General features: G+C 59.3%; 1 protein-coding gene across 1 annotated transcript; it reads right to left on the bottom strand.

Annotated features, from left to right (window-relative positions):
* Positions 1-8,764: 8,764 nt before the first annotated feature.
* On the bottom strand, positions 8,765-12,218 carry SOX8 (SRY-box transcription factor 8; the record flags this gene model as incomplete). The annotated part of the gene is made up of 3 exons (XM_079944413.1): positions 11,786-12,218; positions 10,232-10,461; positions 8,765-9,504 (listed from the first exon to the last, which is right to left on the bottom strand). Exons 1-3 carry the CDS (start codon positions 12,205-12,207, stop codon positions 8,765-8,767), a joined length of 1,392 nt encoding a protein of 463 aa, XP_079800539.1. The 5' UTR covers positions 12,208-12,218.
* Between the last annotated feature and the right edge of the window lie 333 nt (positions 12,219-12,551).

Genomic DNA, 12,551 nt, shown 5'->3' with positions numbered 1-12,551 from the left:
TTCTAGTCCTGTGAGCACAAGAGCTTTTGGCTGTGTGTGCACACCCAGGAGCAGGACTGTGGGGTTGTAGGGCACCTATGTGTCACCTGCAGGTAGGACTAAAGCCGTTTTGAGGGATGAGGCCCTGGTTCCCCACATCCTCTCCAGCACTTGGTGTTTTCCCTCCTCTTAATTTTGGCCTTTCTGGCAGGTGCCACCCCTTCTGGAGGAGGGAGTTCACACGCTTCAGCTGTTTCTTGATAATTCAAGGTCTCAATCATCAGTGTTACTCACAGTTCCAGATTAAATAGCTCAGAGCAGACCAGCCCTCCCCATGTTGTGTGCTTAGCACCCCTCTCACAACAACTCACCGTGCATAGACCACCAGACTGCCAACCAGAGTGCCCGGGGCTCCCAAGACCTCCTTTGTGCCCTGTCAGCCACCCCTTTTCACTCCCTGCCACTCCTGTACAAATATTGTCACTATCTGAGACATATTGGAAGAGAAAACAGTGAGTCCCTGGGCATCCTGCCATGCTGCTGCCCTGCCCTTCTGTGACCACTGGGCCTTCGTCTGGCTTCAGGCTTTGGAAGAACTGAGACTCGCCTCATCTTCCTCTGTTCATTCACAGATTCATAGTCAGCAAATACTCCCTGAGCATCTGGTCTGTGTCCAGAACAGCCTATGTCATGGATGAAGCTCAAGCACAGCCACAGACCTGACCCTGTTGAGCTCGTAAGGCCACCCAGGGGCACACTACCCATGCTGGGATGGGGTTGCCCCCCCAACACTGCCCCCACCCACAACCCAAAGTGCATGTTTTCCACAGAGGGGCGTGGGCAGTGTGGGACCTCCCACACTTGTTTATTGGGTGACCACCGTCCTGGTTCTCCAGGGACAGAGGGCCTCCCAGGATACATGACAGTCAGTGCCAAAGCTGGAAATGTCTGGAGAAACTGAGGTGAGTATGGACCCAGAGTTGTGGGGGGCTGCACCTGGGTCCTGGCCCAGACACTCTGCCTGCCTTGGGCATGGCTCAGGTCTGCCCCTGTGTCTTCTCAGTGCTGCTGCCCACTCAGGTCCAGTGAGAAAAGAGCCAGCCAGGGCTGCCTAAATGGGCTTCTGAGGCTGAGTGAAGGAGCGAAGGATGATGCCATTTACCAGGATCTGTACTAGGCAAGGCTGAGGTCACAGATCCCTGCTCAGAGGCAAGACTCTGTGGAGGGGATTTCCCTGGTGGTGCAGTAGTTAAGACTCTGAACTCCCAATGCAGGGGGCCCAGGTTCTATCCTGGTCAAGGAACTAGGTCCCACAAGCATGCAGCAACTAGCAGTTTGCATGCCACAACTGAGGAGTCCATATGCCGCAACTAAGGAGCCTGCGAGCCGCAACTAAGGAGCCCACCTGCTGCAACTAAGACCTGGCGTAACCAAATAAATAAATAAATATTTTTAAAAAAAGACTCAGTGGAAACATCTCAGGGAGACGTTACCATGACAACCCGCAGAGGAGGCTGGTCCCTGTGTAGGTTCCTACAGTCCCCTCCACTTGTCCTGTGTGACCCTTTCTTGATGCACTGAGAAGGGGGCAGGGCTAGGTTAGTCTCCTTCTCCTTTAAAGTCCTATACCTGGTGTCTGATGGTCATTGGATGGATGGAGGGATGGATGGGGAGAATGTCGGCCCTGTCCAGCAAGCAGGCCGACTCCTTGCTGAGGTGTGAGTCCTAACTTCAGCTCAATGACAACTTTGGGTGATGTGTATTTAGTGGCTGCTCCTAACCAAATCCTGTGCTAAGGACTCATCTCCCATGCTTCTGATCACCGTTCCTGGGGAGGTACACACCATCCTTCCCATTTTACAGAGGGACCTCAGAAGCCAGAGAGGCCTACCAGATGCCAGGCACCGTGACCCTGTCTTGATAACCCCCTCCTGTTTGGAAAAATGTAGAAGACTCAGGTTTCTAGAGCTAGGGTCATCCAGGCCCTCTGGCCACCTTCATCCCACCCCTCCCTCTCCCTTTAGTGAACAAGCTCCTCAGAAGACCCATGTGACCCCAGGAAATTGGGCAGAAGGAAGGGGAGACCCCCCCCTTTGGGGGTGATGCCCAGAGTGTCCAGGCCCACCTTAGTCCCACACTTGTGTGTGAGCGGGGACGCACACACAGCCATCGGGGGTACAGGGTACAGAAGCGTAGACAATACTTCCCAGTGGTGTCCAGACGCCCTGCCACCGATGAGACACTTGTTATCTGGAAATGGATGTGGCCTCTCCTCCATGCAGCCCTGGCTTGATGGAGCTCCCTCCACCCAGGGACACCCAGCACTTGCCCTCTGCCTGCACTAGGGGCTGTCCTCTGGACAGAGCAGCCCCTCATCCTCCATCAGCCGGGATCTGGAGCTGGTCCAAGTGTCCCAGTGGTGGTGTCACCTGTCCCTTAACATCCAGCCCAGGAAGGGACATTGACTGCCTGGTCAGGTCACACACCCTGCTATTCTCCCACATCCCCTGCTTATTCTCCCACATCCTCATCGCCCCACGGCAGGGGGACCCCTCTGCCAACTTGTCTGGCATTTCAGTCCCCTCCCTTCCACCCCCAAGATGACACCCAGGAGGCACAAGACATGCCGTGAAGGAGCAGGAAACCAGGGAGCCGGCACCAGATCCTCTAGGCGGTTTCCAAATCCAGCCCCCCAGGGGGTCGCAGGGAGGAGCCGGCTGATCCTCCCCCGCGATGCACTCCTAAGTCACAGGCTCAATTTTTCTGGTGGGAGAGCTAGATCTGTGGGTGGCACTTTTTTTCCTGGTGACGTCTAAATAACCATGACAGCAGCAGCAAAGGATGGCAGAGCCTGGCTCTCGGAAGAGTTTCTTCTGGGTCTTCCAGGCTCCCTCTACCCTCACCCCTCTCTTCCCCTCTTCTCTCTTTTTTTCTACCCTCCTCACCTCACCTGTCTCCTCTTTCCTCTCCTCTCAGTCTCTCTCCTCCCCCCTCCCCATCCCTGCCTTCTGCTTCTCACAATGCAGGGAGCACAGCCACTGCTGGCCTCTGTCCCCTGAGCCAGGAAGTAGAGTCCAGGGGCCAGGATGCCCACCCGCCAAAGTCCCCTCTGTATCCAAATATTTACACTGTGTCTGCACACAAAAATTAATACATCGATTTTGTCAGCCGATTCCCACTGCCCGCTTGGCCTCTGGAGAGTCAGGCCGGTACTGGCCCGTCCTGCCCGCCACAACGGCAGCACCCACAATGCTGCCCAGAGGCCGGCTGGTAGCGCATACAAAGCACCCGTCCGGCCATTATCATTCCGGAGCCGAAATCCACCCCGGCGTGCATCTCATCGGTCATTCAGCAGCCCTTAATGACTTGTCAGTTCCTTGCCCTGCCATTTTCTGTCTAATTAATTCTTTTATTGTGCACCGGATAAAGCAAGACAAAGGCCTCCCCGGCAATAATGATTCATTAAAATGCAGCGCCTTCGCTGGCGCTCTTGGCCCTGCACCAGCCCGGCTGCTCTGCTCAGCCGCCTGCACTCCCGCCAGGCCTCCAGCACCTTAACCCTTTGCGGGGTCCTGCGGGTGGCACCCCGGCCCAGGGAGCCAGCGAGCAGGGCCGACCTGACCCGGTTAGGGACCTCTTGGAAAGGCCCAGCAGCAGCCTCAGCAGACCGAGCCCTGCATTCTGGCCCCAGCCCCCTGGGGACGGCAGGGGTTATGGAGAGCTTGGGGGGGCGGGGGCGAGGTATCCGCTGCACACAGGACCTTGCTGGGGACAGCCCAGCCTGGGCAGGGGAAGCAGGAAGGCTGTGCAGGCCTCCACCACCGGCCATTCTGGGGCTGAGCTGAGGAAGTCACTATGAGGCTGGGGGAGATGAGGGGAGGGAAGACCCCAGGGGTCCGGGGACAAGTCTGCCAGCAGGATGGGGCAGGAAGGTTCCTGTCCCATGTGTCCAAGTGCTGGCCTCAGGCTCACCAAGTAAATCCTCAAGGCACCTCGGTGAGACCATCATCACCCCATGGTCATGGGGGGAAACTGAGGCACAGAGGGGTTGACAGGAAAGTGGCAGAGCTTCTATCCACCGGCCCAGACTGCCTTACTGCAGGGAAGCTTGGAGGACACCTCGGTGCAGCAGGAGGGGTCCCAGAGGCAGAGGCTGGGACGGGGGCATCCCAGGCCCCTGGCCTTTGAGTGCACATTCTCTGCCCATTTCACTTTTACTTAATTTTCTTACCAGCAAATCCACCTTATTCTGCAGATGAGCAAGAAGCAGCATCATGTGATTGAAGGTGGTAATAATAGAACCAAGAGTTCTCTCAGGTATCTGTGCAAACGCTCCATCGCGGGCAGGTCCTAATCTCACTGAGTCCCCCCAGTATGTCAGGGGGTCTTTTCCATCTTTCCTCCCTCCCAGAGGGAGGCCAGGTATCCCAAAGCCAGCCTGAAGAAGCAGAAGACAGGACACCTCTCACAGCCTGGTTGCCCAGGCACGCAGCCAGGGGTGGGCAGTGCTGGGCTCTCAGGGCCAGTCCTCGGCCCCACTCTCTGCTCCAGGACGTTCCTCACATGAAGGGGGGGCTGGAGCCCCATGTGCATCTCCCTCTTTTGCTCCTTCCCTCCCTGACTTCCCCTTTGTAGCCTCCTGCAGCCCCATCCTTGGAGATATCTGTACAGCTGCTCCCTCCTGGAGGAGAAGTGCCCGGGCCAGGGGGCCCGAGTTTGGGGGCCGAGTGCGGCTACAAGTCTCCTTCCTCGAGAATGATTCCTTACCCCCAGTGTCTGGCAGAACAGCCCATCTCCCTTGTCTTGGGGTCTACACTGGCTCTGGGGTGAGACTGGGGGATTTGGCATCACGGGCTTTGTGGCCTCCAGACTAGGTCCTGGTCAGCACAGGTTTTCCATGAAGCCTGTTGGAATGTGTCCAAGGAGGCCGTCCACACAGGGTGTGAGGGCTTGCCTAGTGTCTGGTGGCCATCGAGTCACCACCTGGAAACACATCCTCCCAGCCCCACCTGATGCCATGGACCGCAGCCGCTGCAAACCTGATCAGCCAGAGATGGCATCCACAGAGACCCTAGAGCCCTCTGTCCTGGGCAGGACTGGAGACCCCAGCTACACACTGGGGAGGAAAGAGTTGGTTCCACACCAGGCCAGGACTCTAAGTCTGTGATGCCCATCCTGAGTGCTGTTCCCCTAAATGTGGGCCAAAGTTGCAGCAGGCTGGGTGGGTCCTGAATCTGACCCTTGGGATCGGCCGGGTGAGCAGGACTTTGGGCCTCTCCCAGGCAGCTGCTCAGAGGACATGGGCATTCCCTGAAGCTGACAGCCACACTGGCCATGAACTCCCATCCAAACAGAAAATCCACTTCTGAAAGCCGATATCATCCCAGGAAGAGTGATTGTGAACCAGAAGGGGCCTTTCCAACACATCAGAGCAGGGCTGGATCATAAATGCCATTTCCCCTTTCTCCCTGAACAGGGCACTCTGTTCATCTGAGATCAGAGAGGCAATGCTCTCTGTTCTGCATGAGGAAATGAAAAATGAGGAACTTTTCCTGCCAGCCTGGCCCTGGGATGGGCCAATGGAACAGTCTAAATGAGAACAGGACTCCGGACCAGCTTGAGCAGACACTCTCTTAGACTTGGGGCGAGGCGGGGCGAGGCCGACCTTGGGAGTAACCTCGTCAGCTGGGCTTTCCTCAAAAATCCTTCACCAGCCTGAGGACCAGGGTAGCCCAGGGAGCCCTCTCAGCAGCCCTGACCCCCGGGGGGCCGCCCCAGCTGGCTTCTCAGAGTGTCACTGCGGGACCCAGCATTTGGGGAGACAGAGACCCCACCACTTCTAGGGTCCTTGGCTGTGGGCTCGGCCTGCGATGTCTGCCTGAGAATGCTCCCAGCGGGGAAGCCACCAGCCCAGGCCCCAAAGACGGGAGGGGGCCCTGGAGGGGCAGGGACAAGGTGCAGGGCACTGGGTCTCCATGCCCTCGGCCAGGCAGGGTGTGGTTGCGCCAGGACCACATGGCTGTCCTTCCTCTCCCTGGAGCGTCACGAGCTCAGATGTAGGAAACCCATGGGAACCCTGCCCAGAACCCAGGGCCATGGGCTGTCACACAGGGTGGGTCAGTGGGAAAAGACCGGGACCTGGGGAGTTAATACGCAGGAGCCCCTCCAACTCCAAACAAAACTGGCAGAGCCTCCAGCCCTCGGGAACCTGGCAAGGCCTGAGCGATCCCAGAACAGCAAAGGGGAGGCCTTGCTCCCTCTGTCAGCAAGCTGGACGCTGGGGGCTTTCCTTGGTTTGGGGTGTCAATGCGAGGGCTTAGAGGGCCATATGGACCTGGACAGCCCTTCGCTGGATGCAGGGCAGGCTGGGTTGGCTCCTCGCAGGCGGCCGGCTGTGAAGGCAGCGGGCCTCCGTGAGCCTGGATGTCTACATCCCCCCACCTCAGACCCGCCTCACCCGGGAAGCTTGGCAAACACTGGTCTCACGAACCCTCATAAATCCGGGCAGCTCTTCCCAAACGCTGCTCTTGGCAGGCCCTGGATGTGGCTCCCCAGCGCGGGGTGAGGGATGCGCCCTGGATTGCAGCCACGCGAGCGGCTGGGCAGGCGAGGGGACGGGTGCGTGGCCCTATACCCAGGCCATCCATTAAAATTGCATAGGTTAACTGCCTTGCGTATCTGGGTTCTCTTGAGAAGCATAATCTTCCTCTCACCCCCAGATGCATCTGCACAGCTCAGAGGTGGGTGCCTCCAGGCCCGTGTGCTGGGGAGGCCCAGCCGGGGAGCGAGGCTGCCCCTCGCTTGCTGTTGCTCCCACAACCGTTTCTTCCTAGAAACCCTTTCTGCCAACCAGACAGTCCTGTCCGGGGCCTGCAGGGCAGCTTTTATCCAGCTCCCAGCCTGGCTCTGAGCCAGTGCCCGAAAAATGTCGTCAGCCACCCAGAAACCAGCTCTGGGATTCGCCTGGGAGGAAACCACGGCCCAAATCTGGCCCATCTGGACCCATTTTGCCTACTGAGAAGGTTCCCCCCCCAACACACACCAGGAGGAAGATGCATCCCCCGCTTCCTGGAGGCTTCTGAGATCTATTCTTTTCAAATTCAGATGCAGCACCCAAGAGGGAGGGTGGTCTGGCCAGCCGGCCCCTCCCCCCGGGGAGCCTGGGGTTAACCCTCACAGAGCCCACTCCTGCCTTGGCCAAACTCCTTCAAAACAGGACCCCCATGGTCTCGGAGACCCACAGCCCCCATGCTTATGGAAAGCAACACACAAAATGCAGCCCACGTAGATAAAAAGCATTTTTTAATTTTATCAAATTGATCTGTACAAAAGTTAGCGTTGCTTGGTCAGAAAGTAGCGAAACACAGCAGGTAAGTGACAGCGAAAGTCCAAACTTGACACCGAAAAATATATTGCATAAAAATGAGTTTGCTGTAGTTCCCTGCCCCCACCCCCAGGAAGAGATATGCAAAACAAAAAATTTTTTTCTAGAAAATGGTAGGAAAAAGTAGAAAAAGTAAAAAGAAGCAACATCTCAGATGTACTTAAATTTACAAAGTTTTAAAGGCACAATTTTCCATGAAGTAGGCGGTTATCATCGCTCAGCACACAGCAGAAGCAGGACAGGGAAATCAGGTATTATTCTTCTAAAACTAAGAATCTAAAAGCGCTTAGTGGAGAAGGTTTTAGTTTCACAGCTTGTAGGTGGCGCCTGGTTCCTAAGAGCCGAGATTAATGCATTTCTGGAGCCACCACGTCCCAGGAAATTCCCGCCTCCACCACTTGGCACGGTTGTGAGCAGGAATGAAATTCAGCGACACCCTGCCTTCTAAACCTTGACTTAATGCCAGGTGCCAGGGGCACCTCAACCTGATCAGAGACACCACAAGACAAATCCCTTCTCCTGCCTCGGGGTTCCGGCCACCTCTGGGGGCCCTGGAGCTGGGGCTCTGCCTGATGCCTCCCAAACAGCCAGGCTCGCAAATGCCTGGAGCAAGGGCCCCACCCCATCTGCCCCCACCCCCAGCCCTCACCCTCAGCTCTGCGGCTTCCGTTTTGTCTTAAATTCTGCTCTCTGCACAGATTACTTCATTAATTAAAGATAAAATAATACAGAACATAAATACATTTTAACAGCTTTCAAAACAAATCAAACACATTGAAGCTTCAAAAATAAAAATTAAAAAAATAAAATAAAAAGAGAGAAGTGTTAATCACAGCCAAACCTTGCTCGGAAGAACCCTAACTACAAGGAACACCTCAGGTCTAATGAGCTGGTCCCAAGAGGTGCTCCCGCGGACACATCCCCGCCAGGCTGTGGGTGACGGGTGATGACCAGCCTCAGGAACGTCATCCATTGGTCTCGGGGAGTTCTCAGCGCCAAGGGTGGCCAGGACCTTGGAACACGGGCGGCCTGGAGACCCCACACCTCTTCCCTCCTTTTGTCCTTTGTGCTGTGGCTGCTGCTTTGCAGACACTGAGGTGCAAAACCCAGACGCTGGCGTCTGCTCGGAAGAGGGACCCAGTGACTGTCCGTCAGAGTCGCAGTCCCCGCAAAAAGAGAGCGAGAAGGGAAGGAGGGCTTTGTCCATGGACAGGAGTTTGGAAGTCTGGAAGCAGAGGGGACTCGTTTACAAAGCCTGGCTTCCCGCGGACCTCAGCAGGCACTTGACGGAGCCGCAGCTCCTCCCCACGTCACACACCTTCTGGAAGCCCTCGGAGGTCTATCTATCTTTGCCGAGATCAAGGTTGTCCTCGGCCGCAGCCCGTCCACGCGGCCGCACCCTCAGGGTCTGGTCAGGGTGGTGTACACGGGCTGCTCCCAGTTACTGGGGGGGCTGTGGGCGGGCGGCACGGAGAGGCCACCGAGCAGGGGCGAGGCGTAGGGTCGGCGGGGCGAGTGGAAGTAGGGGTACTGGTAGAGGCCGGACGGGTAGCCGGGGTATGGGCCATAGTAGTTGGGGGCCTGCAGGTCGGTGTAGTCGCACTGTGAGCTGGTGAAGGAGCTGGCGGCCGCGGCGGAGGCGGCCGTGGTGACACTGGCCTGAGCGCTATAGGAGCCGTAGTCGGTGTGCCCCGGAGAGCCGTGCGACTGGTCGCTGTAGTGGCCGGGGCTCAGCTGCTCCGTCTTGATGTGCGGCCTCGGGGGCCCTGCCTCAGTGGGCGACGCAGAGGCCGATGGGGCTCCCTTGTGGGCCCACACAGGGGACGCCCCGATGCCAGCCGCCCCGGAGTGCGAGTAGGAGGTGCCTCCGTAGGAGCTGGCAGCCGCGGGCTGGCCTGGCTCTGTGGGCAAGGCCGAGTGGCCGTTGAGGGGCAGGTACTGGTCGAACTCGTGGACGTCAAAGGTGTCCATGTTTCCGATGACCTCACTGCTCAGCTCAGAGATGTCCACGTTGCTGAAGTCGATGTTCTGGCGCCCGCTGTCCACCAGGCGGCGGCCTTCCAGCTTCAGCTCCTGCTTGCCCCCGTGGTGCAGGTCAGTCTTGGGGGTGGTGGGGGGGGTGGGCGGCCCATGGGTCTGCCCTGGGGACAGAGCACATTTCAGGGATGAATGCCCCTTCTGTAGGGGGCGGCCAGGCTGGTGACGTGCACACAGGAGGAAAACCAGCCCCGCTAACTGCCGCAGGTAGGAATCAACGGCTTTTTGTTCCTGTACATTTCCCAGAAATTCCAGCAAAGCCAGACCTAGACCTCACTCCTCGCCGAGGAAATTCCGTTAAGCACTGTTCTAGGGAAAGGCCTGGGGCCAGGGAGGCCCCATCGTGAAGAGCAAGCTGGGGGCCGGGGGGGGGGGGGGGGGGGGGGGGGGAGGAGAGGAAGTGCCCAGCCCCTCGCCCACGGCAACAACACAGTCCACACAAAACCTGTCTCCCCAGGCCCGTGGCTGTAGCCAGCATGACTAAGACTGCTCAGCTGGCCAGAATTCCACCCGGGTCAGTCTGATCCTGAAACTGGGCTGCTAACCACCAGGCCGGTGGCATGGGTGAATCCTAGGTCAGAACCAGCAAAAAGGCCAGCGGAGCAGAAACGCTTTCGGGAAGGACAGAAAACACCCAGGTCACAGTGCGCTAGACCAGGGCAAGATATCAGGCCCTCAGTCTCAGAGGGGGCTAAGCAGGCCCCCGTGGGCATCGGAAACAGCTGCCTTTTGGGGCTATGGGGCCTTTTCCCAGGTACCCGGGGAAGGTTTGGTTCTCTTGAGGGTGCCTGCCCTGGGAGTGAGCCCCTGCTCCCACCCCCAGGAGCCCACCTGTGTGGTCACCGTGGTGGTGTGCGTCACCGAGGCCGGCGTCAGTCTTGTAGACAGTACCGCCCGGGTGGTGGCCCAGCTCGGCGCCTGAGTCTGAGTCGCTCTGGCCAGTCTTCACACTCTTCCTCCGGCGTGGCTGGTACTTGTAATCTGGGTGGTCCTTCTTGTGCTGGACCCGCAGCCTCTCTGCCTCCTCCACGAAGGGGCGCTTCTCACTCTCACTCAGCAAGCTGCAGGGCAAAGGGCAGGAACAAGATGACGAGGGGGCCGACACCACCCCAGGTGTTGGCCCGCGCATCAGGTGAGGCGCTGGGTAGGACCAGGGAAGCCCGAGTGCATGCCCACAACCTGGTGGGCACCAGGCAGGTGCTCCCCTTCTCTGAGGACAGAAGGGATCAAGCCGGGGGTGAGGGCATTAGGTGAGGTCAGAGGAACAAGCCAGAATAAGACCCAAACCTTCCGGCTTCCATCTTCCTCCTCTGACTTCCCCCCTCCCTGAACCTGTCCCCTCCCTTTGGGACTTTCTATGGCAGGTGGGTGAAGAGGCCAGGACCCAGCTGAGAACACACTGTGGACAAAGGGAGGCTTCTGGGAACCAAGCCGGGACTTTGTGGGCAGCTGGGCTTCCCAGACTTCCAGAAACACTGGCAAAACCCAGTGGTCCTCGCTAAGGCTCAGAACACACACCGGCCCCCCATACCCTTCCAGAAGCTCATGTCTGCCTGCAGGACAGGGTCTAGGGATACAGAGGCACGGGGCTGCCATGGGTCCACAGCACCCTGACTGGACAGAGGCCGGAGCACAGAAGACATAAACACAAGCTTTGAGCTCCCACTCATGAGGTGAGGAGCAGGAAACGAGACCAGCACCCTGGATCCAGAGCTTTAAACCCCAGCAGAGAGCGTTTGGTGGGGATGGGCTGTCCCAAGCAGCAACCTTGTCACTACTGCCCACTGCTTGCCGTCCTACTTTCTGCAAAACGGCCAGCCTCATCACACCAAAGTGCACACCAGTGCTGAATACCCCCTCCATCCCCTTCCTTCCCTGGTGAGGGTGCAGAGGTGGCAGAGCATTGGGAGAAGCTGCGGGGAAGGTGCCGAAGGTGCTGGTGGGGCAAACACACACCATTCCATCTGCCTTCTGGACTCCCACCACAGGGTGGTCGGGGAGTCCTTTCCAAGGAGGGGGCACCTCCAGAGAGTTGTCTTCTGCTTCCAGAAAGAGGCCACTTTCCTCTGGGAGGGACAAGCTTCCAGGCTCTGCGGCCACTCACAGCTGGGGTCCCCAACTCGGCCTGCCATCCACTGCCTAGAGAAGGCTGTTTCTGGGCTCAGGGAATGTGCTAGGGGCTGCACACTGCTCCTGCTGCCCTCTGCGTGCCCAGGCCGTCCTGTACCCCGTGTCCCATCCGTCTGGCCAGATCGGGTTTTTCCACTACGACTCGCCCTGGGAACAGCCACTGGGAGCAGGGCCGAGGCCGGGCGCTGCGCCACCGCCCAGCTCCACGCACCCCAGAACCCGCTCCCCGCCCCGGCCTCGGGACAGTGCACTCACCGCCACAGCTTGCCCAGCGTCTTGCTGAGTTCCGCGTTGTGCAGGTGCGGGTACTGATCCGCCAGCTTGCGGCGCGCTGCTTGCGCCCACACCATGAAGGCGTTCATGGGCCGCTTCACGTGCGGCTTGGCCTTGAGCGCACCGCCGCCGCCGCCTCGCACCGGCATGGGCACCAGGCTCCAGTCGTAGCCCTTGAGCACCTGCGACACGGCGTCGCGGATGCAGGCGGGGAAGCGCTCGTCCGCCGCCTCGGCCGCGTCGCCCCGGCCGCCGCCCCCCGCGCCCGCCGCACGGCCCAGACCCTCGGAACCGGCAGGCGACGGCGGCGCGTCCGAGTCTGAGTCCTCCACGTGCGACATGGAGCTAGCAGTGCCAGATGGGCTGCAGGGCGGCTGGGCGCGGGTCTCGCTCATGTCCAGCATCGGGGCCGCGCGCGGAGAAGCGCGCACCGGGGAGGTGCACCGAGTCCGATGCCCGGCTGCGCTGCAGCCTCTCTGGGACCCGAGGTCGTCGCGCGGTGGCCCGACCCGCGTCCCGCAGCCTCCCAACCCCGGTCCTCTTGCCGCCGCCGCCGTCGCCGCCGCCGGAGCTCAGTCCCCGCTGGGCTACCCGCAACAAGTTTCTTTAAGCAGCGGCCACAAGGCTCCGCCCCCCGCCCGGCTCCCCATTGGCCGGTGCGCACCCCACTGCCACTGGGGGCGGAGCTTGGCCGCCCCCGCCCCCTCCCCCCACCTTAAAGAAAGCGCCGCAGTTCCCCCTGCGCCCC

The sequence above is a fragment of the Stenella coeruleoalba genome (assembly GCF_951394435.1).
Source record: "Stenella coeruleoalba genome assembly, chromosome: 15".
Lineage (NCBI taxonomy): Eukaryota > Metazoa > Chordata > Mammalia > Artiodactyla > Delphinidae > Stenella > Stenella coeruleoalba.
Note: the sequence above shows the minus strand (reverse complement) of the source record. Positions and strands in the feature narration are given on the sequence as shown.